General features: G+C 51.7%; 9 protein-coding genes across 9 annotated transcripts; 7 read left to right on the top strand and 2 right to left on the bottom strand.

The window, feature by feature from the left end:
* Positions 1–150: 150 nt before the first annotated feature.
* Positions 151–3,599, top strand: STEHIDRAFT_88749 (uncharacterized protein). Its single transcript, XM_007298177.1, has 10 exons — positions 151–351; positions 424–588; positions 662–1,293; positions 1,371–1,440; positions 1,506–1,532; positions 1,610–1,738; positions 1,815–2,122; positions 2,219–2,325; positions 2,475–3,149; positions 3,219–3,599. Exons 1-10 carry the CDS (start codon positions 208–210, stop codon positions 3,503–3,505), a joined length of 2,544 nt encoding a protein of 847 aa, XP_007298239.1. The 5' UTR covers positions 151–207; the 3' UTR covers positions 3,506–3,599.
* Positions 3,600–5,458: 1,859 nt separating this feature from the next.
* Positions 5,459–8,489, bottom strand: STEHIDRAFT_136079 (uncharacterized protein). Its single transcript, XM_007298556.1, has 10 exons — positions 8,446–8,489; positions 8,333–8,383; positions 8,232–8,269; positions 7,985–8,168; positions 7,752–7,919; positions 7,539–7,678; positions 7,138–7,478; positions 5,954–7,070; positions 5,706–5,870; positions 5,459–5,615 (listed from the first exon to the last, which is right to left on the bottom strand). The coding sequence occupies exons 1-10, from the start codon at positions 8,481–8,483 to the stop codon at positions 5,581–5,583; spliced, it is 2,277 nt and encodes a 758-aa protein (XP_007298618.1). The 5' UTR covers positions 8,484–8,489; the 3' UTR covers positions 5,459–5,580.
* A 301-nt stretch (positions 8,490–8,790) lies between these two features.
* On the top strand, positions 8,791–9,721 carry STEHIDRAFT_88740 (P-loop containing nucleoside triphosphate hydrolase protein; the record flags this gene model as incomplete). The annotated part of the gene is made up of 3 exons (XM_007298176.1): positions 8,791–8,870; positions 8,944–9,572; positions 9,639–9,721. Exons 1-3 carry the CDS (start codon positions 8,818–8,820, stop codon positions 9,719–9,721), a joined length of 765 nt encoding a protein of 254 aa, XP_007298238.1. The 5' UTR covers positions 8,791–8,817.
* Positions 9,722–10,175: 454 nt separating this feature from the next.
* Positions 10,176–11,559, top strand: STEHIDRAFT_136077 (carbohydrate esterase family 8 protein; the record flags this gene model as incomplete). Its single annotated transcript, XM_007298555.1, has 7 exons — positions 10,176–10,424; positions 10,482–10,566; positions 10,631–10,855; positions 10,914–10,931; positions 10,999–11,091; positions 11,143–11,229; positions 11,297–11,559. The coding sequence occupies 7 exons, from the start codon at positions 10,176–10,178 to the stop codon at positions 11,557–11,559; spliced, it is 1,020 nt and encodes a 339-aa protein (XP_007298617.1).
* A 514-nt stretch (positions 11,560–12,073) lies between these two features.
* On the top strand, positions 12,074–13,020 carry STEHIDRAFT_143503 (uncharacterized protein). The gene is made up of 4 exons (XM_007298554.1): positions 12,074–12,349; positions 12,406–12,506; positions 12,575–12,600; positions 12,662–13,020. Exons 1-4 carry the CDS (start codon positions 12,134–12,136, stop codon positions 12,823–12,825), a joined length of 507 nt encoding a protein of 168 aa, XP_007298616.1. The 5' UTR covers positions 12,074–12,133; the 3' UTR covers positions 12,826–13,020.
* Positions 13,021–13,484: 464 nt separating this feature from the next.
* Positions 13,485–15,138, top strand: STEHIDRAFT_88735 (aflatoxin B1-aldehyde reductase). The gene is made up of 9 exons (XM_007298175.1): positions 13,485–13,515; positions 13,572–13,715; positions 13,779–13,822; positions 13,880–14,059; positions 14,130–14,264; positions 14,328–14,384; positions 14,453–14,597; positions 14,667–14,800; positions 14,876–15,138. The coding sequence occupies exons 1-9, from the start codon at positions 13,489–13,491 to the stop codon at positions 14,964–14,966; spliced, it is 957 nt and encodes a 318-aa protein (XP_007298237.1). The 5' UTR covers positions 13,485–13,488; the 3' UTR covers positions 14,967–15,138.
* Positions 15,139–16,608: 1,470 nt separating this feature from the next.
* STEHIDRAFT_143501 (uncharacterized protein) lies at positions 16,609–17,110 on the top strand. Its single transcript, XM_007298553.1, has one exon. It carries the CDS (start codon positions 16,827–16,829, stop codon positions 17,052–17,054), a length of 228 nt encoding a protein of 75 aa, XP_007298615.1. The 5' UTR covers positions 16,609–16,826; the 3' UTR covers positions 17,055–17,110.
* Positions 17,111–17,628: 518 nt separating this feature from the next.
* On the top strand, positions 17,629–22,393 carry STEHIDRAFT_151381 (small oligopeptide transporter; the record flags this gene model as incomplete). The annotated part of the gene is made up of 30 exons (XM_007298552.1): positions 17,629–17,694; positions 17,762–18,022; positions 18,191–18,257; positions 18,345–18,587; positions 18,685–18,755; positions 18,836–18,980; positions 19,047–19,181; positions 19,236–19,282; positions 19,343–19,367; positions 19,436–19,534; positions 19,594–19,645; positions 19,715–19,728; positions 19,790–19,834; positions 19,896–19,918; positions 19,970–20,001; positions 20,058–20,177; positions 20,229–20,389; positions 20,495–20,524; positions 20,693–20,925; positions 20,994–21,065; positions 21,126–21,140; positions 21,197–21,246; positions 21,302–21,349; positions 21,409–21,460; positions 21,524–21,560; positions 21,681–21,774; positions 21,832–21,968; positions 22,039–22,099; positions 22,167–22,298; positions 22,372–22,393. The coding sequence occupies 30 exons, from the start codon at positions 17,629–17,631 to the stop codon at positions 22,391–22,393; spliced, it is 2,589 nt and encodes an 862-aa protein (XP_007298614.1).
* Positions 22,394–22,678: 285 nt separating this feature from the next.
* STEHIDRAFT_136074 (uncharacterized protein) lies at positions 22,679–27,040 on the bottom strand (the record flags this gene model as incomplete). The annotated part of the gene is made up of 7 exons (XM_007298551.1): positions 22,679–22,891; positions 22,956–23,120; positions 23,217–23,298; positions 23,551–23,772; positions 23,845–24,893; positions 24,958–26,352; positions 26,411–27,040. The coding sequence occupies 7 exons, from the start codon at positions 27,038–27,040 to the stop codon at positions 22,679–22,681; spliced, it is 3,756 nt and encodes a 1,251-aa protein (XP_007298613.1).
* Positions 27,041–27,511: the final 471 nt, after the last annotated feature.

The raw sequence follows: 27,511 nt of genomic DNA, 5'->3' as shown, positions 1-27,511 counted from the left end.
TGCAATTGGTAAATGTACTGGTTCCACAAGGCGGTGCAAAGGCGGTGAGAATTTGAGTGTCTTGCTGGTTTGTTTGGTCTTGTTGTTTTCCAACGGTCATGACAAGCAACGCCAAACAACCTCATTTGATCTCAGCCACCGACGCGTCTCGCGATTTCGCCACACTCCGACTCTGTGAAACGCTCAGAATCTCCTCATATACTTGTCATGCCTGTTACGGAAGCACAGAAAACTGCTATAGAGGAAATTATAGGAATCATCAAGAATGTCAACCAACCCAAGAAGAAACGAAAACTTGTGGATATGTTTATGGATTTGGTGAACCGGGAGGTTTGGGCGGATTACTACCAGGTGCGTTCAACCCATATACCATTTTTTCTACCTTCGCGGTTGGCCCGCTGACTTTATCGTGCGTTCATAAAGGTCATCCCAGAACCTCGATCCATCAATGGTATCACTCAAAAGCTGCACGCAAACAAGTACAAGGACCCGTTGGTCGTTTACGAAGACTTGCAGCTTGTTTTCCTCAATGCTCTGTACTACAACGAGGAAGGTAGTCAAATTGCAAAAGATGCTGCTACACTCAAGGTTCATTCCCGTTCCACTTTTCGCACACCTAATATCACTGTTCCAACATCGTGTTTGATTCGATGTGGCACAGGGCGTACTCGAGACGGAATGGGCGCAACGGTCCTCTGTTCTGCCTGTACCACCAGGCTCCCTCCCCTCGAAATCTGCCCAGAAGACGCACGAGCCTGCGAAAACACAAGCAGCACCTGTGGCCTCGACTTCGACTGCACCTCCACCTCCCTCTACACCTGTCATCCGAGCACCCGAACCTAAACTTCCCTATGCTCCCATGACGGCTGTGCGGACGACTTCCATTCCAACACCAACATCAACCATGCCCGTCACACCATCCCGCTCCAGGGCTGCGCGATCGCCTCCCAAACCTGAAGCAGCAACTGCCACCATTGCACCTCCAACACCAATAACATCAACAACGGCTATCAACACCGACACCGCGAACGCGAACCATGTAATGAAGTCCCCACAAAGAGCAAGTTCGCCTGATATAGATGTTGATATAGGAGGGACTCCAGAGCCGGAGAGTATGGGTGCCGGAGACGAGATCGCACGGGACGAGGAAAGCGATGCGGTCGTGCAGCAGTTGGAGAGGGGATTACCGAGGTGGGGTGGCCCGGGGGAAGATGGGTGGTGGACCGGGTCTGAGGGGGGAAGTGAGAGGTGGGTGGAGATTGTGATGGCCGTGAAGGGGCATAAGGATGTTATGTGAGTGTATCCATTATCCTATTGTCGTGTTGGTGTGTAGGAAGAGACTGACATGATGGTGAACGTTTTGACGGTAGAGGGAATAGGATTGCTCAGGCTTTGGAGGCCGTCCCAGAGGATGCGGCAATTCCGTATCTGTCGTTTTCGGTATGTTTATGTTTAGAAGTGGTGTGAGGTCGTGGTTTCAGACCGCTCACGACAAGTCGCTATAGGGTTCTTTATCGCTAAAGCTCATTGAGGTCTGTCTCCACTTTCTTGTCTACATTGAGACATCCACTTCTGACGTTGCTTGCATTCCTCATATTGCCCTTCTCAGAGTCGCGCTCGTTCCAATGGCTATACGTCGTCGAAAGAATTCGACAAAGATATGGAACGTCTGTTCGAGAAGTGTCGAAGGTGGCATGAACAGGGCAGTGAACAATATGGCCGCGTGCTCCTCCTTCAAGTATGTCTCCTTCTCCCTTTCAACACGCGAGGCGTTGGGCACTAACTAATCATACTCGAAATTCAAACTCCTATAGCGTCTCTACCAAGCCATCACCTCACCTCACCCACCACCTGGCCCCCCATACGCCTCCACGACTAACTTCGCAGGTCTTCGCGCCGGACCCGGTGTCGCACGTCCTTTACACTCCGCATCTGATTCAGACAACAAAGCGTCAGGCGTGACGACGTTCCGGGTGTCAACGAAAGACAGAACGTTTGTCGATGAACTGCAGTACAAAGGGTGGAACGTGAGGTTGGCAGATTGGTTGCATCTGGCGAATCCGGACGATCCGGCGCGGCCGATTGTGGCCCAGGTGTTCAAGTGTTGGATGAGCGATGAACCGTGCGTATGCATATGCGTGCTTTAAGCGAGCTAACTGTACTGGTATTGATTGCGCTGTGCTAATGATTGTCACTTTCGTTCGCTCTTCTTTTTTAGGGCGAAGAAGGGACAGCCGCATGTTACGGTGGCTTGGTATTTCCGTCCGGAACAAACTATACATCCCGCCGTGCGCCAGTTCTGGGAAGGCGAGGTCTTCAAGACGAGTAGGTTCTGATCCCTTCGCTTCCTTTCCTTTACTATTCTTGATCTTTCATGCATGCACTCGACCCAATTCTTTCGTTTCACCGTTTCGCCGTTCCAATCCCTTTCCTCCATCAAACTTGAACTAACACCCTCAAACCGCACCTGCTAGGCCACTTCGCAGACCACCCCATCGAAGATCTCATCGAAAAGATCGCCTGCCAATTCACCGCGCGACACATCCGTGGTCGTCCCCGTCCTCCCTACTGGTACCTCGGCTGGCCTCTCTACGTCTGTGACTCACGTTACAACGACCGCGACCGAATCTTCGTCAAGATCAAGAACTGGAATTCGTGTGTCCCCGAAGAGGTCAGGAAGAGCACGGAATTCATGCCGATTTATCCGTTTGAGAGGATGGTGCATCCGAGGAGGTTTGGCAGTCCGTTCTTGATGCAGGGACAGGGAGGGAAGGGTGGTAATGTGAAGGGCCCGGGGGGCATTGGGGAGCCGGTCAGTGAGAAGGTAGAGGGAGAGAGGGGCGGTGAGAGGAAGAGGTCGAAGAGGGCTGGGCCGCCCAGTGGAACGGATATTTCGGGTCCTAGTAAAGGATTGTATGTGGGCGTTCCGGGCGCGACGACGGGGTATTCGACCGCGGGGACGTCTGCGGCTGCTGCACAGTATTTGCAGCATACGCAGCAGCAGCAGCCGGCGGTGACGCCACAGGTGGCGAGGGCGCAGAGCTCGCAACCGAGGCAGCCGCAGGAGGATAGGTCGATCGTGACGGCGGCGGGAGGGATGGCGATTTTGGGCAGTTATGCTACGGTGGATAGATTGCCTGCTGAGACTGGTGGGTATCCCGGGCTGAATTCGTTGCGTTCGACGGCCTGTCTTGATGCCTTTTTTGCTCTCTTTCTAGCGAAACACTTCGACCGCGATCCAGAGACGAACGAAGTCCTTTGGTTCGCAGCTCCCCCCATCAACATCGCACACACTCCTGCGCCGAGATATAGCCTCAAATACCTGCATTGGCTCGCCACCAAGCGCAAAAGAGAGTCGGAGGACTCCAATGCGATGGACGTCGACGAAGCTCGTGACCCGTCCCATATGACGAAGAAGCGTCAGATTGAGCCTATGCGGACCATGACGGAGACCATTGGGGAGCTCCTTGCAGACTTTCCGATGGACGAAGTCAGGCAGCCATGACGACGGGTTTGATATTTCGTTCTTGCCCGGTTCTTCCTCTTCTTGACACTTGCCTGGACGTTCTGCCGACTACTATTATTCGACTTATTGTACACCAACCAGTCTGACGCCTAATACCGAGAATGGTCAACCGCGTGTGTCCACGGTGCCGCGGCTCCAGCTTGCACTTTAGTTCTCGTCATAGGACATGGTTGGGGACTATGACGTGCGATTTCAACGGACATACAAGGTTCTTCGAAGACAGTCACAATAGCCTTTTGGCTATTCGCAGCTTTCTGCAAGGCTCGACGATCTAGGCTGGGGTGGTTAGCAGCGCCACAAGCAGCCTGCTCACCCGATTCGGCCCGAAGCATGATGTGTACTTCAACCACTCTCGGTACCTAGATTGACTTACCTGTCCGGTCTTCTATTCATTCCCGAAACTGACTCGTCGAATTCCTCGTGCAGGCGCTTCCGGTGTCCCAGAATTGGCCATGCTTCGAATCATCCAAAGCAGCTGTTCCGTGCCAGGGGCTTCTGCCCGTTGACTCCCCGAGGTGCGAGCTCGAGATCTGGGCCATATTGCGCTGCTGGTGCAATCAATCGCGTCTGAGCTTTTATGACCTGACCTATCGTTGTCGCTTTGACTTTGGCCAGTTGATAGATTCTGAGCTTGGGTCACACTAAACCTGTGCCCCTTTCAACTCTTGTAAGTTTGTTTTTCGACTTTACAGCTGTCCGATCTCGTGGCGCCCCTTTGGACAGAATGCGCTCGCCTAATCTGGACGAGACAAAGGCACCGGCGATACTTATGCATTCATTTACCCCAGGATCAGATTTGGCATTCGGAAGCGGTGCTACGACGCTTCTCTGAATCTCTGATAATATTAATTGGCCTTCCAGTCATCGTGTCCACCGCAACCGAGGTCGGACGTCCGAGGCTCGAACCCTCCCGATGGCTTTATTGCGCACAAGTACTTCGTCTCCCGAGGAGCGTCTCCGCGGACGTCGACATGGGGGCGTGAGGTCCTGATCCTTTGTGGCGTTGCCGTCGGACATGCCAATGACGCATGCAATAGTGAATGGGCCCGACACCGACACACTTTTTTTTTAGAGGTTAGGCTTCCAGACGATTGGCATTAAAAGGGCGACGATTAGCTTCCCGCTAGGAAGCGAACCGCGTATGCGGTTAAATGGGCTTCACAAGTTGTCTAGCATCGCCGCGGGCTATACACCACAAAGCCTCTGCTGCGGCTATAGCACAGTTCTTCTTTGAGCGGAGTTAGCGGCATTTTGACAAGGATGTGCGGCGTAGACGTGGCGTACTAAGAATGCTTTTGTAGGTTTCCCCCAAAGGGTGCTAGTCCCTTGCACCACCAAGAGGCCGACGCGGGGCGTGAGCTGTCGTACCTGCACGCCCTGCACCAGGGTGTAAGAAGGGGGGAGGCGAGCGGCCACTCTTATTCTATAGCCGACACCCTACGCCATTACTTAAAGCTGTCCGAGTCGACGAAGGTCGACTTCATTCGGTTCTCATCCAAGTTCTAGTGAGTAGGCAATGAAGTGAGGCGGCTGTGAAGCGAGCAGGTGACGGGATTGAGCGGAAAAGGCTGGCTGCGTTGAATGAGAGAACTTATAAACAATTGGTCATCGCAGAGACGAAAGTAAATTTCGCCAGTTATTCAGGACATAATCGAGAATATTGGGGATTCTGAGCCATCCTGAAATATTTCTGTTCAAGGCGATGCTCAAAATCGTTCCCTGGTAAAGGATAGCTAATAGCATCCACGGATATGCATTGTGGTCCAGAGGGTTCGATAAATGATTAATGGACCAGGCATCATTTCAAAGCACTATCATGTTACTATCGTCCTTATATATAAGGTGACCTATTCAATAGTGCAGTCGATGGATGAGTGTATTCTCCTCAAAAATGCGGATAAATGGGAACAGCCAATTGGATAAGGGGGTGTTGTTGAGTCCCGTTATGCAGAGATACGATGGATTTAAATGTGGACGACATAACCTAGAACGAACACTGCGGCCAGACAGTAAAAAAACCAAGCAGACGGGTGAAGCGAATACTTGTGACTCTATCACTTCTTATACTTGTTGAGCAACGAGTTCCCTTCTGTATCATTACAATATCATCATAAAGCCATGGCAGTTAGCGCGCCTCATCAGCAAGGATAGAGCGATTCAATGCAACTCAGTGACCTACTCTGAGCAAGCCCTTCCACCCGACTCTCAAATTGTCTTCTCCTTTCCTCTCCAGCCACTCTGTCTATAACTTGCGTCCGTACGAAATTCAGCGCGGGGTTACTACTGGTCGGTTGAGGCTGTGGCACATTAGGAGCAGAACGTGGCCGGGGGGGAGGTTGTGGACCTGTGAACCACGGCGCACGTCAACAATCACACACTAGCAGCAGAATAACTATTGACGAGCGAGACAAACAGAAGGGCACTCACGAGGCATGAGAGATGAAGTCGGAGACGGCACAGGCATATACGCGGGCTGATACTTTGATTGCTCGTGCTCATGGTGTGGGGGATAGGGTTCGGACAGCTCAGGCCGAGGAAAGTTAAAACCCTGAGGTGTGGATGGGTTGCTTCTTCCGTACTCTTCCGTGTCGTAGTTGTACCTGTTGATAGGACAAATTCCATCCGAGTTGTATGGGTTACCATAGTGGCTATGTTGGGAGTACGGCTGTTGTTGTTGTTGTTGGAGTCGGAGTTGCTCGGGTTGAGATGGAGAGTGAGGCTGGGGCATGGCCCACCCTCGTTGTGGCCATGATTGCTGGTCCCACGGAGATTCGAGAAGAAAATCAGATGTCGATGAAGAAGGACGGCTTTGATGATGGATTGGAGGTGGACGAGTTCCAGCATCTGGACGGGTGGAAGGACGAGGTGGCGTCGGAGGTGGCTTTGGACGGGAGTTGTGGTGCACTGGTGGCGGACCACTGGCACCAGCACTGACAGGACGTTGCGGTTGTGGTGGTGGATTCGGGCGTGTGGCGAGGGGAGGTTCAGGACGGGGTGTGATAACGGTTTGGGCAGCACCAGACGTATCGGCCACGAGGCTGTATGGAGGTGGAGGAAGTTCGTCGCTTTCTTTGGTCTGTTCGACTGAGGCCAGCCACTGTGCGTAGGTTTGTCCCTTTGTGGCTATATCGGTGGAGGTGCCGGGTTCTGAGCTAGATCCTGAAGCTTGTTGCTCGTATCTCGGATGTGAACTCCACCAGTCTTTCAGCTCCTTCTCCGGGAAATGTTCACTGATCTCCTTCAGTCCCTTCAGAGACTCAGAAGCATACCCTGCGATACGCATGTACCAATCACTGGGCAGGTCATAACCGTCCTCGTCTAGCGCCATGAGCTTGAATCGGCGCTGTTCATCGTGTGGGAGTTGGTTCCGATGAGAGACAACCGGGACGAAGTTCGTGCCTTCGTCGTATTCGTCCCACATTGCAGCGTAGATGATGCGCGCTGCGCCGAAGCGATGTATGTTGTAGAGTTGACGCCACAGGAAGCGGCCCCCCATGCGGGGAGCGCCGTTGAAGTCCCATTTGCCTTGAGACATGTTCAGTGCCTACGTTATAGGAGGGAACCATGAATATTAGAAGTATCTAGAGGCAAGAAAACCAAACGCTACTCACAGAACCGCCAGGATGAACGACCGGAATATAATCCACATGCCTCCCCTTCTCCCTCTTCCACTTCTCAATGAACTCAACATCTCCCTTGATACGATCCTCCGCAAACGAATCCGCACTCTTCTCATCATTATACCTCCCCACTGTCCAAGGCGAGACGGCATCAAAGCATTCCATCCAGGCTGCAACAAATTCTGGGTTTCGGTCGGCGTCTCCATGTGCGGAACGCCACCCCGCGGGCGAGCCACCCATAATATAGGCACCGCCTGGCGTATTGGAGCGGATGAAATTAATTACAGAACGGAGTTGCTCTGGTGTGTGCTTTGTGTGGTCGAAACCGAAGCCTGAAAGTCATAGCGGATCTCAGATGATGCCATAACGAGACAGTATTGTGGCGAGCTTACCCCAGATTGCAATAACGGGTTTGCCGTTGTGATGAAGGTAATTAGGACTGTCCAGGACTTTCTTCTTGTGCAGGAGGTGCGACCAGTCTTCTTGGATCATTCGCATGGTTCTGTCACCAGCCACTCCGGCAAGGTCATACCTAAAGACGAAACCCGTGAGCATTGCCACTTTTATGGTGTATTGGCGTAGTTATGGAACTACGCAAGACGTACATGATTGCAAACACTCTACCTTCCTTTTCTGCAGCTTCCTGGACGCGATCACCGATCTCGTCCCGCAAGTTTCTTGAGCGTTCGTCCCCGCCTTCAACGTCTGTGGCACCTAAGAATCGTTGAAGGAAAGCGCCGTCCACACCGTTCTCGGCCATCCAATGAAAATGCCTACAGCAGAAATCTCAGGTCAGGGCACAAAAGTACGCAGAAGCCGATTTCCGGTGAACACGTACCGTTGCACGGTCTTGGGATGCCGCGAAGAGAACAAGAAGGCTTGTTCTCCGTTCTCGTGTTTGAATCCGGGAGCAGGGTACAGTTCGGAGGGCGAGTACTCTGATGTATCCGGCCACACATCAACATTGATGCGTCCACCGTCTGGTACGGGATAGTCGAACCAGTGCAGCCAGCCATGATGACCTTAAAAAAGGGAGGAATGCCTTTCAACTGGGTGGGCCACAATGGCACGACAGCTGAACGTACCTGGACCAATTGGTTCGCCATCGCCGTGACATGTAAACCTGAGAGCACGACAAATTCATTGCTGAGCGGTAGGATTGAATTTTGAAGAGCACCAGACGTACCATCCCTGATAACCTACCAAAAACTTGTTATGAATGGTTGAGGCGTCTGCCCTACACATTGTGGCGAGAATGGTCAGCTCATCATTCTGTTTCATAACACAACCATTGCGCACCTAACAATGGAAGATTGTGTCGAAAGTGCAGAGCTCATCGCGGGATCGTCAACTCTTGAGAGCTCCCAGATGTTCGTGATGTCGTGGTCGAGGGCAAGCACGCTCCGTAAGCGCTGTTTGCATCGTTGAGCGCCGCTTCAAACAGTGACCACGTTCGCTTGTCGAGGCGCACCAGAATTATGCTCAAAAAGAGCGTAAGCTTAGGGTAACACAGCTTTTAAGTACAGGCAGGGCACTGGGTGCTCTGCGATTATTGATGATGATAGTCCTGTTCAAGCCACTGTAACGCCACACTCGAGTGAACAAGAGTGAACACGACTGCGGCTGTGTGGCACCCACTTCTTTCCACACCATCACGTCCTCTCTTACTACATGGACGCCATTGCCGACGAGCTCTCACATTTCCTCGTGGAACGTCTCGAGCAGTGAGGCTCTTTACTATAGTCTGTCTTGTCTCGGATGACATGGACGCTGAACATGCCGAAAATATCACACCAGCATATCTGCCGATGCTCGCCTCCTTGTAGGCATCGCAGGCATACCGGCGTCAGGCAAATCGACTCTGTCGGTTCTCGTTGTGCAGAAGACAAACGAGCTGCTTAGGAAGCGCAGTTTGATCGTACCACCTTCTCTTGCCGACAATTCCCCTGACGAGAAAGCTGCTGCCGCATCGCCCTCTGCTGTCCTCGTCGGACTCGACGGCTGGCACCTCACTCGTGCTCAGCTTGATGCATTTCCAGATCCGAAGATGGCTCACGATAGGAGAGGCATACATTGGACATTTGACGGCCCAGGCTACGTTTCTTTCGTGAAAGCCCTTCGTCGACCATTCTCCCATGTCTCTGCCCCCGTTATCACCGCCCCTTCTTTCGACCATGCGCTCAAGGACCCGTCACCAGACGCGGTCACGATCCACCCGGAGCATAGGATAGTGGTCATTGAAGGGCTGTATACATTTTTGTCGATTGATCCATGGGTTGAGGCTGGGAAAATGCTGGATGAGAGATGGTTTGTGGCGCTGGATATCGAAGAGGCGTCGAGGAGATTGGTGAAGAGGCATGTGGCGACAGGAGTAGCAAAGGATATAGAGGAGGCGATTTGGAGGGCAGAGGAGAATGATATGCCCAGTATGCTCACACCCTACTCTTTCCTTTCCACTGTGAGTTTCGTGCTGACTCTGAGTGTTCCTGGAGATGGTAGATTTATCATGGCGAATATGTTGGAACCGACGAGAACTATTCAAAGCGTGGATGATCAATTTTTTGCCTTCGAATAAACATATATGGCTGCGATATACCAATAACCCTTTGTCGGTGAATGTGTGGCTACCAAGATCCCCCCAGACTGCCTAGTCTTGTAATCACTCGAGGGACCAAAGGACACAGGTCAAGGTATGTTTATTTAGAAGCCGTTGTCTCAGATGTACCGAATGGTATCGTTCCTGTGCGTCTACTCTTGCCATATTCTTTGCTCCGTGCTGGTAGTAAGGCTTTGTACCAAGTTTCACTACTCTTGGAAATAACTCCAGCTGCGAACTTATCGCTATGGGTGCTATAGGGTCATGCTGCAGATGCACTTGACGGAGTACGACAATCTCCGCTCCTGACTTCGCGGAGGACTTGGTCCGTTTTCTGACGGCCCGGTTGTACATGGTCTTCGATGCGGATCCATGTGAGCTAGGTTTTCTAATATATAGATGCAGCTCCTCTCAATGTCAATATATCCAAAGAATGTTGTTCCTTTACCTCTTCCTCACTTGTGCGCCCTTATTGGCCCATGCCTTGGCATCCCTCCCTCCTCGTACATCGCCTCCGCCTAATGCTCTTGTCGTCCGTGTAAACACGACGGACTCGAGCGAGTTCGGTTCTCTCATTGACGCAGTGGCCGCTCTGCCTACCGATGAATCATCACAGATTGTCTTCGTTTTCCCAGGCATTTATCAGGGCCAGGTGAATATACAGCGAAGTGGACCCGTGACCGTCAGTATTTTACTGCTTATCCAGCCTTTCTCTTCACTGACCTGGTTCTCATAACAGGTTCAAGGCTACACGACCAACCCGTCATCCGTTTCCGAAAACACTGTTACGCTTGTTGATTCCATTCCAGCTTCGGCAGTTGGAGGTCAGCAACATACCTCCGTACCGCTTGCACCCATGCGCTGACAGTCCTCTTCATGAGAAATTAGGCTCTAACGATCTATCAGGGACGCTCCGTATTCACACTGACAACGTGTCCCTCTACAATCTCGACATTCGGAACGACTTCGGCGTTGGCTCCCAGGCCATCGCTTTGAGCAACTACGGCGATCAGGTTGGTGTCTATGCCTGTGGCTTGTTTGGGTATCAGGATACCTTGTTATCCAATCAGGGGAGACAGGTATATTTAGGCGGTTGGATAGAGGGAGCAGTTGGTGACGCCGTTTCTACATTCACATTGTCTAAGCTCCACTGATACTCATGGATGTGTAGACTTTATCTTTGGAAGACTTGGTATGGATCTGCGCATCTGCCATGGATCGTTCGCCAGATAAATAATGACTGTCGTTGACATAACTAGGTCAGGCATATTTTGAGAGTAATACGATCGCCGTCAAAGGTCCAGGATCCATCACTGCCAGTGGCCGGGAAGCAGATAATGCTCAGATATGTACGCTTTAAACGTTCGACCTGTCCTAATTATATCCTCACCACCTTATAGATATCTTCAACGAGAATCAAGTCGTCTTAGCTCCGGATGCCAATATGACCAAGCCCGTTGTAGCGTTCCTCGGTCGACCGTGGGGAGGTCAGTTCTTCTCATGTGGCCTTTTCTCGAGCACTCACGATCCGAGATAACCCTACCTTCTCTGTAGACTTCGCCCGCGTCATCTTCAAGTCGACATATGTGACTGCTACACTTAATCCCGGCATCTGGTCCATCTGGGACCCAGGTGACAATCGTACCGACAATGTCTTCATGGCAGACTGGAATACGACTGGGCCGGGAGTTCCAGCTGATGCTACACGCTTGGATTGGGTCACGATTCTCGATGCGACAGAAGCGGCGGCCTTCAACATCTCGACTGCTGTAGGAGACGACTTCGCGAATTGGGTAGATATGGAATTCTTGTTGTGAATTCAACTGACTGGTCGATAGTGATGATTCGAGCTTCGTGGGTTGGACTAACTACGTCTGATAATTGACTTCGAAGATCTCTATGCAGGCCAGTCTGCGACGCATGTCACATTTCATGCAATTGGCCGAACGAAGAACTTGTCCATGTGCTGATTGTTCCGAGACTACGACCATCTTCCGTCAGTGCCTGTCAAAATGAAAATGCTCCTGAAAGAAGCCGCCTCGAAGGGAACGGTCTCTCGTTGCGACTGTAACTCCCGGGTCTTTTGTGGCGTCGCTATCACAACCATTCCTCGACCACTTTCCGCCAAGGTCGACTCACGCTGAAAGTGTGCCTCGAACTTCTCTCTGGGATACATATAAAGCCTCGTATGGTTGATCAGAGTAACTGGTCTCTTCATTCTACTTCTCAGTACCATTGACACTCGCTAGTCGAGCTTTCCACCGTCAGCCGCTTCCTTAGCCTTTCGGGTCTGGTACCCCAACGTCCGGACGTTCTTTTCCCCCTCCCACTCGTTTCTTTCGTACTCCACGCTCCAACTCAACCTAGTTCCTCTTTCACGAAGTGATCATCATGCACAGCGCCTTTTTCCTCACGTTGTTCTTGTCTGCTATCTCCGCCCTGGCGATGGCACTTCCCATCGGCATTCATGGCCGCGCCACTGGAGCTCGACAGTTCTCAGCTTTTACCATCGCTAACGGTGTGGGAGGAAATGCGTTGGCTGAGGCTAAGGCCGCATTCCCTGGTACAGCATCAACTCTCAGTGCTGCGCAGACATCTGCTTTCAATGTGCGTTGTAGTCTATCCTGGGATCTCTGTACAATCGCTCACAGTCGTCTTCATAGGCTGATGCGCACTGTAGTGTCCTTGCTGAGCAGGCGTTCTTGGACGACGGAGCTATTGCGAGCTCCAACAAGGCTTCCAACTCAATCTCTGTAGGACTTTTGTGCGTCTTTTCACTGCATGCATACTTTGCGTAGCTAGTGACTGATTGAGCATCATATTCGTTCACAGTAAAAACAAGGTCCTCAAGATTTATGGTATGTTTGTCGTGACTGTTTGAACGCGAGTGAGGAGTTGACGCTCACCATACTTTGTCAGGCACGATGCTCGTTTTACAGGCAGAAATTGCACAGAACGGAGGAACCGCGACCTCCGATCAACAGGCCCAGCTCGATGATTTGACCACGAAGCTGGCGGCGAACGTCAAGGTCGACCAGACGAACGCTGGGATTACAAGCACGAGCGCTGACTTCACTTGCTAAATGTGTCACACCATGCGTGAGCGCGGATATACAGGATGAAGGTCATAGGCTTGCATTTGGTTCTCTTTGGAAGTACAGGGTTGGGAGTACAATACATGGTACCTTCGGTCCAAAGGTCTATGTGTATGCGACGGAATGGTGGCAGCTCCGATGTGATATTTTGATGAGGTCTTTTCCGAACGATCACCAAGATCCGTCATTCATGACCTTCGAGGGCACCTCTCGCGTGAGATGATCTTCTTCTGCGTGTGGCCCACGCAAATGCTGGACAACACTCCAGACAATTCGGCGTCCGATCGTGGGACTTCGAAAGCGGAGTTAGTGACTGATTCTGTATTACAGTTGATTGGTAAGTTGCCACCCATAGTTGGTCCATTTTTCCCGTTCATGGGCCGCCTTGACTTTCTCACTTCCCGAAGTGAACTGTCAACGCCTTTTTATAGCTTTTTAAAGGCATCCGGAGGGTTCTCCCCTTGTTATGTCCCATTTTGACCCAGAAATGACCCAGATGTTCCCTCGTCCGTGCGTTCAGATGCAAATACGGTTGATCAGAAATCTCTGGGACCCTGGTTGTGATTGAAGGTCTGTATGTGACGCCGTAGGACTATATAAAGACCCCTCTATACAACTACTCACACAACATAGCCCCTTTCCTTCGAGTCAATGCCTACTCGTATCCCTATCATATACGTATGTGTTCACCTCCTTGCCTTCCTGGACCTCATGACTGACCAGACTGACCACAGGGAGCAGCTGGGTTCGGTGCACCCGGAACGAAAGCCAAGGTCACAGACCTCGCAGACGCTCAAAAGTTCGTCGACCTCCTCGTAAGTGCGGGCCACAAGCAATTCGACACGTCCCGCTTTTATGGGGGTGGAAAATCCGAAGAGGTTCGTCATAAGGAGATTCATTTCCCGTTCATCTCAGAAGCTTACTTAGTGACTTGTGTGTAGCTTCTGGGGAAGCTGAATCTAGAGGGCGCAGAGCTTGATACGAAGTTAGTCTTTCCTTGAATTGTTTTGGTAAGCTGACACTCACGGTGTGGCGTGGACAGAATTCTTCCTGTGCAGCCAGGTGATCACCGCCCGGAGCGTCTCAAAGAGTTTGTGGCAGAATCTATCAAAGCGCTCAATGGGAAGAAGATCCGTACGCTTTACCTTCATGCCCCAGACAGGACCACTCCGTTCGAGGAGACTGCTCGTGGGATGGATGAGATATACAAGGCTGGTATCTTGTAAGCCTAACCTCTTTACAAATTATTGACGCCCGAAAACCCGGATTAACTGTCGTTAATGTGAATGTAGCGAGAATCTTGGACTCAGCAACTATACTGCCTTTGAAGTGGCGGAATTTGTTACAATCTGTAGGTTGAAGGGATACGTGCAGCCGACCGTTTATCAAGGGCTCTACAACTGCTTCGAGAGGACGAATGAGCTCGAGTGAGTTCGTTTATGACTGACCATCGCGACTATCACTTAAGACTAACCCAAACCAACCCGTAGATTGTTCCCCGCATTGCGGAAGTACGGAATCCGATTTGCCGCCTATTCACCTCTTGCGTAAGTCCACTTCGTACTTATTTCATCGAAGATACTTCTCATATTCATGGCATGCCTCATCATAATAGTGGCGGTTTCTTGGCCGGGGTCACCCTCAAGGATCAAGAAACGCTCTCCAACAGCCGCTTCGACCCTAAGAGTCCTTCCGCCTGGCGATTTGCTGGTCGATTTGCACATGCAGACTCCGCGCTGAGGGAAGTCAAGGCTGTCACGGTAACCATTTCCGCGAACACAGACACAAAATAAACAAAAATAAACTAAAGTGATGGAATTCCGTTACAGGACAAGCACGGCTTGACGCTAGAGGAGACCGCTATTCGTTGGCTTATGCATCACAGCCAGATGCAGGAGTCGGACTATGGTATCATTTTTGGTGGGAGTCAGATCTCCCAGCTTCAGACTGCCCTCGCGGAATCGTGAGTCACTTTTCACGTAGTTTTCTTTTGTGCTCGAGGGCTCCGGTTGAATCGCTAATTTTCGGCTGTATTAAGGGAGAAAGGGCCGTTGCCGGAGGAAGTCGTCACTGCGTTAGAAGAAGCGTGGATCAAGACCCAAGGAAGATTGACGCCGTACTGGAAGTAGTCCGTAGTCCACAGGACATAGCTCGCGACGCGCAGGATCAAACAGTGGGGGGTCAGGTGGCGGCCGTGGTTTGAGCACTGGTATAGCGCCGATGACAAGTTCATCATGAAGAGGCTTCGTGGCATGAATTGACCTACTCTGAATGAATGACTAAATCTCAAATATTTGCCCGATGACCATCTCTAGATCACTAGTCAGTGAATGTTACAGAGCACTGAACACCTATGGGCCACATCATCCTTCTGCCAAGCCTTTGTCCTTTGAAGTCGGGCCCCGAAATTAACATCCATAGTGTGCATTGATATAACATTCAGCGGAAATCCTGGCAGATGAAGCTGAATTGCTTGGAACAGCGGCCGTTCCTCCATAGCTCCTCGCTGACGGCCGCGAAGGAAGTGTCAAGACAAAGTACAGCCGACGCCACGCTTTGTTAGCCGTTTGCCGGGGTTTCGGTCTCGTCCCAGACACCGGAAGCGTTCGTGAGCCCATGTGGTTGGCTTCATCTAGTCTGAGTTCCTCATCAGGTGGAGAGTTGCCAAACAATCCTTGTCAGCGCTGCCATCGCGATCGCCGTCTCGTCTCACTGTCACCATAGCTCAATAGTTGAAAGTGAAAGGCTCGTTCAGCATCACCACTGCGTTCAACGTCCAATATCCGAAGGCAAGAACTATATTCCTTAACATTGATTGGCTTCTGTCTGTACTCAAATGTCAGCAATAGGGTTCTGTGCGTGAGTGCGTATGCAAGGCCTCCGGTTCTTATTGATTAGCATGATCGGTTTTACGGGGCCAAGGCCCAAGCCGTTGGAATTTAGCCGTTCACAATGCAGCGACCATGAAGAATCGCATGTGATTATGAAACGAGTTCGTCATAAGACGCTAGTGTGATTCGCTTGCGATGGCGATGTGGCCAATCACTGAACCGAAGTTGTATTATTCAGTTGAACATGAGTGACATCGTTCAAGAGCTCCAGTGAGCTAGATCAGAAGTGATAACCTACGACGACAGACTCAGACCGTCGTTGATAGCGTTACAGACAAAGCAATATAGAGACGCATGGTGAGGAGGAATAGGGAGTAGAAATCCGTTGCAAGAGGGCGGCGTCTCCAGGATGGAAAAGGACACAGCAAAGTCTGCGTTGCAAGTTTCTCTTCCATTGTCTTTGTGGAGAAAAGTCCACCTTTCCGATACGTGCGTCTAAAACAGTACACAAAAAAAGCTAACAAGAGAAGACCTTCTCATGACCATTCCCGGATATGAAAGGAAGTCTTTTTCGCCCGTAGAAGACGGTGATAAAGGGCATAACTTGAGTAAAGAGGATGCCGGAGAAATGGCGGTAGATAATTTGCCATGGGGGCATACCAATGCCTATAGTCCAGGAAACACGCTGGTATGAAGTGATCTCAGCCGCGATCGAGAATTAACACTAGAAATGCGTGCATCAGTCGAGATATAATCGCGGGAACCAGGGAGTCATATGTCGGAGGTCACGGACATAGCGACCTTTATGGATCATGAGTTACTGTAAATTAGTATAGATGACTAGAAAGAGTAAAGGAGTACGTAGGCTTCTTGCTTGGAAAGCTATGATGTTGACAGGATGGAGATAATCAAGGCACGAATTATACGTGTCCAGCGGGATGTGGTTGCAGGTGACCAAGAGGAGACCGAGCCAAGCACTGAGCAACAAGAAAAAAATCGGTGCTAGTGAGATGTTGGACCAGTTCTTCTGAGTCGTGGTAATATGTCTGAGCGGAGAACACAGATGATAGACGGACATCATCGCTGCTGTTCGAACGGACTGAAATCTGTTGATCCAGAAATAACAAACCAGGCAACGACCACGACGGCTCCGGGCGGATGTTCGACTGCAAAGGAGAGAAATCTCTCGTTCGCCCGGAAGTAGTATGGTCAGGAGCTGCCGATAAGGAAGCCCAAAAGAGTCACAAAATAGGAGTGAATCGCAAGGGGGCCGCCAAGGCGCCTGCAGGGACCCAGTATCGTAGATACCTATCCATATCTGTGGGCGGACCACGGGAAGACCGACATTGGATTCCAGTCAACTCTAGCCGAGCCTCGCAGCTGTAGTGATCGCGTAGGGTCGCATACGAACTTGTCCGTGGATATTTGAGCACTCAAGCTGATCAGCGTCGAACGTATATCGTTGCTGGTCCGTGTCCACTTGCTTCGCGGGACAGAGAATGGATGCCGTTGCAATGAAACTGCGAAATGGAGACTCACCGGCGTTGGTTGGGAAATGGAGTCCTGGGAAGAAGGATGGACAAGTTTGGCGACACGGAACAGTCCGGGTGAAATCGGCCGGTTCAGTGCCGGCGGTAGCTCAGGTTCCGGCCTCCTGTCCCAGCAAGTTTTTTTTTGAGTTTCACTGGAGAGGAAGCTGGTTGGGAGAGCAGAAGACGATGGTGGGATGTTGTTCGTGTGTATATCTGCACGGATGCTGCGGGGGTTGTGTGGCATTAAGCTATCGAGTATAGGCTGGGAATTTGACGTCGTACGTTCAAACGCCGGGAAAAGCCTCCGAACGCTAACTCTGTGAAATAATTGAGAGGGTCGCGCGACGTGCACGGCTGTCCATGCTTTGCGCTGTCTCGCCTCTGGCCATCAGCGTCATCGACTGATTCGCTCGCAGACGAGACCGAGGATGTTGTCGCCGTCGACGACGACGACGAGCAGGAAGAGAGATAGGGAGATGGTGGCGTTGTTGACGGTACGTTTTGGGCGAGCGAGGCTGCGTTCCTGAGAGGCACGAATGCCGATATCAAATGCGCGCCTAGTTCAGGATCACCGCCTCGACTCGTATTTATCCCTCTCCTCTCTCCCTCACCATCGTCCCCTCCCGCTCCCCGTCCCCCACGTCCATCTCCGTACTCTGCGCGCCGTACGCGCTGCTTCAGCGCCCTCACCGACGACGAGCTCTTCTGGCCGGCAACGCGTTTGACATTACCCTGCCCTGGACGTCTGCACTCCAACCGTACTCGTCGGCCTATGGAGGATCCAGCACGACCTCGTCCAGGGAGTACTCAGGAAAGCTTTGTGTTAGATACAACCAAGTGGATTATGACAGAAAACGGCGGTGGTGCGTCTCATCCAGTTCTCATACTTCAAGTTCAACAGCTGAACTTCATCCGTTTCTTATCACTCAGTTGTGAGTCTCGTTCGTGTTTAGCCGGTCCATTCTTACCTGAAGCTTGGGTTAAACTCAGATTCCTTTTGAGAAGCAGCCAGATTTCGATGACCCCAACATCGACTTTGCCTCTGAAGTCACCGATGGTACGTACGCACCCCTCCTCTGTGGCCCACCCATCATTTCTCAGTCTCCTTGCCTCCATTCTCTTCCCTCTCCAACGCCCATTGCAGCAGACTGGGAGGACGAATCGCCATATCCAGAAGTCCGGGCAGCAGTCTCAAATACAGATGACATCGAGATGCCCGTCGACACTATCCGCGCCTGGACAATCGGCCTACTCTGGTCCATTCTCATCCCCGGCCTCAACCAATTTCTCTACCTGCGTTATCCCAGTATCACCATAGGCTCAGTCAGTCCTATCCTCTCCCCATATTCCGGAATTACCGACGAGCCCATGTCTCCATCCCACTCTTGTACAGCTCGTCGCACAGCTGCTCTCTTTCCCCCTGGGTCGAGCGTGGTCACGGTTCATGCCCTATGTCACAATATTTGGCATACCACTAAATCCAGGTCCCTTCACCGTCAAAGAACACGTAGTCATCACTGTCATGGCCACGGTTGGGTCGACGAGCGCCTACGCTGTGCGTATCCCCTTTCGAGCCCGACTCAAGGCCGCTTTATCTAAAAACTACGACTGATGTGACTGATGCGCATCATATAGACGGACATTCTCGCGGTACAACGGAAACACTATGACCAAAATTGGCCCTTCGGCTACCAGTGGGTCCTTGTCGTATCTTCGCAAGTCATCGGCTTCTCCCTTGGTGGCGTCGTGAAACGGTTCCTGGTTTCCCCACCATCTATGAGTGCGTAATCCTCTTGTAATTTATCTTCAGGAAGACGCTCATATTGCTATGCATTGCTTGCATCAGTCTGGCCGTCTAATCTCGTCTCCTGTGCTCTGTTCAATACGCTGCATTCCCAAGAGTACACAGGGTTTGGCAAGCAGTACGGAATGAGTCGTGAGCGGTTCTTCCTGTATGGGTTTTTGGGCGCATTCGTATGGTGTACGTATCATCCTTGCATCGCGCCCGACGTGACGCTGACAGTTGATCGCGCAGACTTCTTCCCGGGTTACCTCTTCACGGCATTATCTACTTTCTCCTGGGTAAGTGCTGAAGCATTTCCGAGCTCTCGTCATGATTTGATGCTTATCGACCCTCGGTAGGTTACTTGGATCGCCCCAAAGAACGGTATGTTAGTGGCCTTGGGTTTGATGACCCTGCTGTCTAATGATTCCTCCTTTTCGCTATTTCCTTAGTCGTGCGTGCCTTTCTTCCCTATCGCAACTCGGATCATACTTACCCCATTGTCACCCTGCAGAAAGTCAACCAGCTGTTTGGCTACACGTCTGGACTAGGTTAGTGGCGTCCTGTTGGCCGTTGTTGATGGCCGATTGACAGAAGATTCACACCATAGGCATGTCGATATTTACCTTTGACTGGTCCAATATCGCGTACCTTGGAAGCCCGTGAGTACTTGCAATATATCACGCATGACTTAGAGCCAACGTCCTGACAATTTCACCCTGTTTATCAAGGCTTGCGACGCCTTGTACGTTAACTTTACCTCCGTGGAACGTCTGTATATTTGTGTGCTCACATCAATTGGACAGGGTGGGCGGAGGCAAATGTTGCGGCCGGATTTGTTATGTTTTTCTGTCAGTAAACTTGTTGCCCGCCTAGAGTCCTGACCCTGACCCGCATCCGCATTGTCCGTAGGGATCCTCACTCCGATTATCTACGTATGTCGTGATTCTTTCTATCCTCTGCGGCTTGCGCTCATGACTTTCCAGTACACGAACACTTGGTATTCGGCGTACTCGCCGTAAGCATCTCCAGTCGTTCTCCCTACAGCAATGTACTGATTCTTTCTGGGCTCAGAATGCTCTCGCGGCTAGCATACGACAACAAGGGGAACGAGTACAATGTCTCGCGGGTACTCACTGCCGAAGCCACATTAGATCTTGCAGCCTACGAAGATTATAGTCCGCTGTTTTTGCCGTGAGTGCAATATATCCTAGACAATATTCGGACAGCTCATCATCTTCACAGCGCTACATTCGTCATATCCTACGGACTGACGTTCGCGAGTATAACCGCCACTCTGGTCCACTCTGTGCTTTATTTCCGGAAACAGATCTGGACACAAGCCCGACGATCGCTGCACGAACAACCAGACGTCCATGCCAGGCTGATGTCAAGGTATCCTTCTGGTGAGTACAATTGGATCCTTCCGTTAATAGCGACCACTATCTTGCCTCGCTCTCTTTATCTTTCCCTTCCTCACTCTGCGCTAACATTGGCTCTGCACCCGACAGTGCCTGAGTGGTGGTACTTGGCTATTTTTGGTACGCCTTATCCTCTCTTGGCTCATTAATAGCCCTTCCGTCACGGAATACTGATTCCCGTAATCTGTGCTTGTGACTCTGCCTCTGCCCGCGAACGGACGCCTTGGATGGTATGGCTATGACTTGGCCTTTGTTGACGGATTCGGATTTGGGTTTGCGGCGCAACAGTTATCATGTTCATTCTCTCCGTGCTCACGATGGAGCTCTGGCCCACGGAGATGCCTATATGGGCACTGATCATCGCCATGCTCATCGCTATATTTTATCTCATTCCCCTTGGCATGCTGCAAGCGATCACGAACCAGCAGATTGGGCTGAACGTCATTGCTGAGCTGATTGCGGGGTATGCGTTGCCGGGCAAACCGTTGGCGTCGATGATGTTCAAGACGTATGGGTATATTGTGAGTTTGTTTTATGGCGAAGGCGTGTAGGGCTTGGAGGAAGACTGTGCGCTGAGCTTTGTTTCTAGACGATGACGCAGGCGCTGCAGTTTACGTCGGACATGAAACTCGGCCATTATATGAAGGTTCCCCCACGAACTGTAGGTCCTTATACAATAGTCCGTCTGCATTTACATCAGCTGAACTCATCCCTCCGATAGATGTTTTGGTGTCAGGTGTCTATCCTCACGCTATATTAATACTCTCGAAACCTATCTAATGTTTCCTCTAGTGTATCGCTAGCCTCGTGGCGTGCTCTGCCCAGCTCGGCGTCCAGAATTGGTATGTATTGACGTCGAACCGTCGAAGAGAATCGGCCTAATTCTGCCCCTTTCAGGATGTTCTCGAATATAGACGGCATCTGCCAACCGGACCAAAAGAACAAGTGAGCAGCAAAATAGGCTTGTTACTTGATGAGGACCTCGATGCTGACATTATTCGTAGCTTCGTCTGTGCTGGCGCGGAGACATTCTTCGTGGCGAGTGTCGTGTTTGGAGTAGGTGTTCATTTTTAGTTAGTCGCTATGGTACTTACTGAGTCGTGTGCTCGAATCAGGCAGTTGGCCCGCAGCGCCAATTCACGTCGGGGATATATCAGTGAGTTTCATACATTTCTTCTTATTGCTCGACATCAAGCTGACGGTATTATTCTTCAGCGGTTCGTTGTGTGCACAATATGAGTGCGGAGCCCGAATGCTGACTGTTCCCCCGAAATAGACCTCTACTATTTCTTCCTCATCGGCCTCATCGCTCCTGTCATCGGTTGGGTGATCAACAAGCGATGGCCGAGTAGCTTCTTCCGCTATGTGAAGTGAGCTACTTTCTGCATTACCAGATAGCGTTGTGAAACCTGACTTTCCATCTCCAGCGTACCTGTCATCCTCTCTGGCACAGAATGGATCCCACCAGCCACTGCCGTCAATTATATTCCATGGGCACTAGTGGGCTTCATCTTCAACTATATTGTCCGGAAACGACATTTCTCGTGGTGGGCAAAGTACAACTGTGAGTGCACTCGTTACTCTCAGGTGGAGTTCTTCGAGCAGGATGCTGACCCAGTGGCTTCTCTCCCTAGATGTGCTCTCAGCGGCCCTAGATTGTGGCACTGCAATCGGGACACTTGTCGTCTTCTTCTGGTGAGCTCCCGTTTCTTTATTGAACGCCCTCGGCCAGTCACTGACCGTGATCGTCGCATCTGTCTAGCCTACAATACCCAGAGAGTGGACAAATAGGCGCGAATACGATCCTAAAATGGTGGGGGAATACCGTATATAAAAATACGGCTGACGCCAATTCAACACCATTAAGGACAGTATCAGGGGATGATTACTTTGGGTGCGTATCTCTCTCCTCTCACGGATATAGATCGCTCACCGACGTGTTCTTGATTTTGCGCATTGTTTGACAGACCGCGGAAGGGATCGTGGTGATGATCTGTGGACTGCCGTTTTCTTTTTGGGATTTCTCTGCTTGCTTGCTTTCTATGACTCTATGACTCTTCCGACCGCGTCACTTGTGTTTATGTTTGAATGGGGTTTCTCTGAACCGACGAGGCGTTGTTTATCTTTTTGTGATCGTCCATGCAACCAATGACTTGACTGCTCGAGCCCCCACATCTTATTACTCATCTACTTTTCTGTGCTGTACTAATGTACTATTTGCTATCGATATCCCCTCCTCATCTAACCCCTTCCCCTCATCCTTACATTCCACCCTCAGCCCTCATCCTCTTCCTCTATTCTTCTGGAAAAGCCATCTTCCGCTCCTACACCCATTCCCCACTCGATCCCCACTCTGCTCCATTCGCTGCCGCCACCACCGATGCCTCCTCCGGTGCCCTCCCATACCGACTTATCCACCCTTATTATTTGACCAGGACACTGCAGTGTCTGTCGTTTTCGCCCCTCGTCGCTACCCCCGTTGACTCGCTACATTTCCCCCCCTATTGGTCGTGGTCTCCGTGTGTTTTTGGTTAGAGAAGATACTATGTACTTTAGCTAGTTTGCGAACGAAATGATGCCCCCTTTGATGACGCTCGCTCTTTTTTTGCGGGAAATACGGAGTGAGCCATAGGTGGATGGTGAAATTTGAAGCAAGTTTGGTAGGTAGGCCCGCGTCTGTTGGGGGGCCTGGGGAGCCTGGCATGTTTTCGAAGTGCTAGTGGCGCGCCACATTCTTAGTCAACGCCTTCGGATCCAAACAGGAACAAACAACCGCATGGCTCCAGGGTTTCCTTTTCCGATCATCACTGACACTGAACAACACGCCACGACCCACCCCTTCCTCTTTGCGATACTTTTGTCCTTCAACAGTCGTCAAATGAAATGGATGCTTGCTAAAAGATCGTCAATACCGTCAACGATACGTGAATCAAGTACGATACGAATACAACAAAATGCATAGAATTAGCTACAGAGTGTACATGTACAATTCCTACTTCTACAACACTAACTGTTTACATCGTGAACATACAGAGCCTGGTACTGAACCAAGCGAGGATAAACAAAATCGGAACCGAGCCAATCAAAAGGTGAGTATGTGCGCGTGTCTCGTGGCGCACGAGTAATCAAGGGTATCGCGTACATACAGGTATTCAGGAAGGGACATAGCACAAAGACTGTAACGGTTTGAACCGACGAAGGTACCGGCGGCCGGGACAAAGGGGCGACGAAAGAGCATCACGGAAGCGAAGTGCAACGGCAGGGTATAAGTGCGGACGCCGAAAACCGTCCAGCCAAAGAGACCAGGAATCAAGCCAGTCAAATTGTTGGGCAAAGCGCAGGAGATCGAAGCGGACAGTCTCAGCACACTGCATGAAGTATCAGCGAAAAACAAAGCAGCTAGGCGAGTATGAGCCACCAGGCTGGATGCTCAGTCATACCAGCCACTCTTCTCGACTACATCGCAACTTCTACGAACATCACCGAATACTGCACCCTCTACCCTCCTCAACATGTCGCTCAACCTCACGGGCACCTCCATCTGGAACATAACCCTCCTCTTCCCTCCTCCTCGCTCCGACTTCCTATCCGCCATAGTCTCACTATCGACTCTTTCCTCCGATGAATCGACAAGTTCTACATCCTCCGATCCACGATGAGCGCCAGATTGAGAATCCACCGAAGAACGAGCACCGAGGAATTCCGTTTCGTCTATCCGAATTAGAGAAGTGCTTGAGGCGTGGGGCAGGCCCGCATACCAAACGTCTTCGCGTAGACCAGACCGAGGAAGAGGGACGGGACGTATGCTGGTACCGAGGGAGGAAAGGCGAACCGAGACCTCTACCGAGTCTTCGGTGCCCGATTCAGTGGAGGATACGACGTCGACCTCGATCTTCCTAACGTCCCAATCATCACCAAACCCTTCTGTGACGACGACGACACTTCCACGCTCATCTGACAACTGCCTCAAATCACCCCAGCCGTTTGCTTTGACCAGTAAAGTCTCGCCCTCTCGAAGCTTGATCGTCCGTGTCTGGCCAGACCATACAGAACGTACAGGACCATGAACGAGGTAAACCTCCGATGGCGTCACAGGATGCCCGACACTGAAGCCGAGTTGCGAAAGTGGCCTCGAAGGTGCACTGTAGTACGACTCGGCATCATCTTCGGCTTCCGACTCGCGCCTGCTGCCTGCGCCATGGACTTGACTGGGGAACTTGTATTGATGGGCCAGAGTCGGTGGACGAGACAATTGGGGAGAGGTTGACAGGCCGATCGAGCTGGTCACTGGGGAGGAAACGGTGACAAGAGTCGCTTGCGAGAGAGATTCGGGGCGACAGGAAGAATGGCAGATCGATTCAGGAGCAACGGAGAGGGAGGTAGCAGATGTGGAGGACGATCCAGCACCGAATTCAGAAGAGACGACGGACACGCGCGTGTCAGTCGTAGCGTACGAGCCCACAGAAATGGTCTTACGGGCCTTCTCGGACTGGATCGAGACCGTGCAAAGATTAGCCTTACAGTCACGTAGATCTGAGCGAAAATCTGCCCACCTGGGAACCCGAAACACCCTCGGAATCACACCCAGCGCTCGTCAAGACGTAGTCCCCGGTGACTGTCGGTACGACGGGAGTGTCTGGGATGATACCCTTTCGCATTCTCTTCTCAGCAGAAAATTTCCCGATACTGGTCCAATCTTTCCATAACTCCCTCCTCAAAAACGGCACCTGAGGAATCGGCTCCTCTCGGGGAGGCGCCATCAGGACTCTGTCGTCCCTCTTGAATCTCTTCCCCAGGCTATCCACGCGAACTCTGAGCCCAGCGCCCATACCCTTCGGTTTGTCGCTTTCACCACCGTGTTTCATGGCAGACGGTGGGATTAAACTCTTGGAAGACTTCTTCTTGACGACAGAAGATGCGGGAACTCGAGGTGGGAGGCTGGGTAATGGCTTGTTGGGCGGTGGCCTAGCGGGTGGCATCAACGACAGAGGCGTGGCAACTCTGAGAGTGAGACTGTTGACGCTTTCTCCAAGGCTCCGCCTGCCGTTTACAGAGTCGGGCGATAAGGGAAACGCAATCAAGTGGGAGGAAGAGGGGCGCGAGGTCGTGTAAGGGCAGGGGGTAGGCTGGAGAATAGAATGATGCGAAGACATAGGTGTAGGCGTAACAGAGTCCCGACCCATGAGCGTAGTACTTGACCTCGACGATCCTGGGTCGATGAACGGTGTCGTTGCGCTCGGCCGTCGTGGTTGTGGCAATAAAACAGGTCCATATCCCGCCGCATGATAGGGCATAAGGTTTTGTACCGAACCACAAACGGGAGGGCTCGGGAAAACGCTCATGTCGAAAGTTTCAGGACTAGAAAGCATAGGCGAAGAGCGCGAACGTGAGATTGACTTCTTTCCCGCCCGCGTTTGACCATTGCTAGATGAAGGTCCATGAAGAGGCCAGTGTGCACCAATCTCCAGTCGACGGAGCCTGTCTAGGCGAGTGGCGTCATCAGTACGCTTGGAGGCTTTGGATCGCAATGATGACGGGCCCTTGCGCGAAGGAGATGCCTGGTGAGAATAGCATGGGTCCGACGGGAGGACGTGAACATCCGAGTCTCGGCGGAACGGGTCGTCTTCTGGTGTGAGTACACGATCCACGTCGAGAGCTTCTGCACGATCATCGCGGTCATCATCGCCGACCGACGGGACATAAGAGAGAGAATATTGTTGGGAGAGTGTGGTGGTGGTGTCCGTTGGCGACGCAGTAACGGAAGAATAAGTGAGGGTTGGCGTAGGGAAGAAGTCGGAAGTCGGAGTGTAGGGAGCTTCGGGAGGAGACATTCCTGGGTCGAAGGTGGTCGAAGATGAAATTATGGGAGAAACACGCTTTCCGCGCGAGAGGTTGCGCAGTTTGGACGCGATAGAACGCTTGCCTGGACTAGTCTGAGGAGAACCATTCTACGGCGCGTGATAGTTTAGAACTAGCGTACAATGGTGTAGAGGTAATAAAACCTACACAGTCTGATCGTGAGTCGGATGTCCGTCCTTGACTCCTGGGAGATCCAGCTGGTGTGTGTGGCCGTACAAACGAGCGTTGCATATCATGACCAAGATAGGAACCGAGGGTCGATGGTCGAAGAGTAGTGTCTGCTGAGGCATAGCAGTCCTCATCCAAGAATGAACGTGACTCCAGTGACGGCCTAGATGGCCGTGAAGGCTGAGAAAAAGCAGCAAGCACGCTAGGTATCGACTGTGAGCGTGGACGATGACCACGACGATGGGTCGAGAATGAGGTGGCCGACCTAAGTGGCGGGACAGAAAGTAGAGGGGTACCGCTGGGAGAAAGGAGATCCGTAGAGTATGAAGGAGGCAGGGCGGGGGTGAGATTGCCTTGAACGAGGTTCGTGGCCCTGGACTTGACCTTGCGCAAGATGTTGAAAGCCGAGTGGCGGGGTCGAAGTTGGCGGGGAGAGGTCGAGGTCGAGGCGAGGTTGTCGCCGTCGTCGTCGTCCTCGAACACGGAGAAGGGGGAGGGTGCGCCGTCGAGATCAAGATGAGGGGAAGAAGTGTCGAATGTGGCGGAGACGAGAGCGGTGAACTCGTCGACGGAGAGGCCGTTGTTCTTGGAGGAGTAGATGGCGGCCATCGTTTGGGGGTCGCGGGTCGCTCGAGAACATGACTGGAGTGGTTGGCTTTATATGCGCTGAGCTGACGGGAGCAGATCGAGAAGTGGGCGCCGAAGCGAGATGCGCCGCTCAATCAAGCTCGAAGCGCGGTTTGTGATCCTCATGCTGACAGTTCCCACGCCTCGGCGACGGTCTTCTTCCTTCCCCCGCTGCCGAGTTCCCACCGCTCGGCCCTATAATTAAAAGTAGGCGCATGTTCGCTCTATCAACATACCTATGCTCTACTCAGCTGCAAAAGATAGAACGGCTCGGATGACTGTCATGAATTCCGAGGATAATCCAACTCCTGTTGGCGCTTTGAATGGTCCCACGGCGCCTCGATCGTGTTTCCAGCGGAGGCAAAATGAACGGTCAACCGGCGCGAAGTGCGTTTCCCGGTCCTCGGAATAAGAATCTGTCGTGCTTCTTGCCGTCTCCGGAGCAGCCCGACG

The sequence above is a fragment of the Stereum hirsutum genome, assembly GCF_000264905.1.
Source record: "Stereum hirsutum FP-91666 SS1 unplaced genomic scaffold STEHIscaffold_1, whole genome shotgun sequence".
Lineage (NCBI taxonomy): Eukaryota > Fungi > Basidiomycota > Agaricomycetes > Russulales > Stereaceae > Stereum > Stereum hirsutum.
The sequence above is the reverse complement of the archived record's forward strand: the minus strand, read 5'-3'. Positions and strand labels throughout refer to the sequence as shown.

Coding starts and splice junctions, on each gene's coding strand:
- STEHIDRAFT_88749 (XM_007298177.1), top strand. CDS start 208: ATGCCTGTTACGGAAGCACAGAAAACTGCTATAGAGGAAATTATAGGA. Junction 1,294..1,370: donor AAGGGGCATAAGGATGTTAT/GTGAGTGTATCC, acceptor TTTTGACGGTAG/AGGGAATAGGATTGCTCAGG. Junction 1,533..1,609: donor TATCGCTAAAGCTCATTGAG/GTCTGTCTCCAC, acceptor TGCCCTTCTCAG/AGTCGCGCTCGTTCCAATGG.
- STEHIDRAFT_136079 (XM_007298556.1), bottom strand. CDS start 8,483: ATGAGCTCTGCACTTTCGACACAATCTTCCATTGTTAG. Junction 8,270..8,332: donor TTGGTAGGTTATCAGGGATG/GTACGTCTGGTG, acceptor TCGTGCTCTCAG/GTTTACATGTCACGGCGATG. Junction 8,169..8,231: donor TGGCGAACCAATTGGTCCAG/GTACGTTCAGCT, acceptor CCCTTTTTTAAG/GTCATCATGGCTGGCTGCAC.
- STEHIDRAFT_143503 (XM_007298554.1), top strand. CDS start 12,134: ATGCACAGCGCCTTTTTCCTCACGTTGTTCTTGTCTGCTATCTCCGCC. Junction 12,350..12,405: donor CGCAGACATCTGCTTTCAAT/GTGCGTTGTAGT, acceptor TCGTCTTCATAG/GCTGATGCGCACTGTAGTGT. Junction 12,507..12,574: donor TCAATCTCTGTAGGACTTTT/GTGCGTCTTTTC, acceptor ATTCGTTCACAG/TAAAAACAAGGTCCTCAAGA.
- STEHIDRAFT_88735 (XM_007298175.1), top strand. CDS start 13,489: ATGCCTACTCGTATCCCTATCATATAC. Junction 13,516..13,571: donor CTCGTATCCCTATCATATAC/GTATGTGTTCAC, acceptor GACTGACCACAG/GGAGCAGCTGGGTTCGGTGC. Junction 14,385..14,452: donor GCCGCCTATTCACCTCTTGC/GTAAGTCCACTT, acceptor TCATCATAATAG/TGGCGGTTTCTTGGCCGGGG.
- STEHIDRAFT_143501 (XM_007298553.1), top strand. CDS start 16,827: ATGTTCGACTGCAAAGGAGAGAAATCTCTCGTTCGCCCGGAAGTAGTA.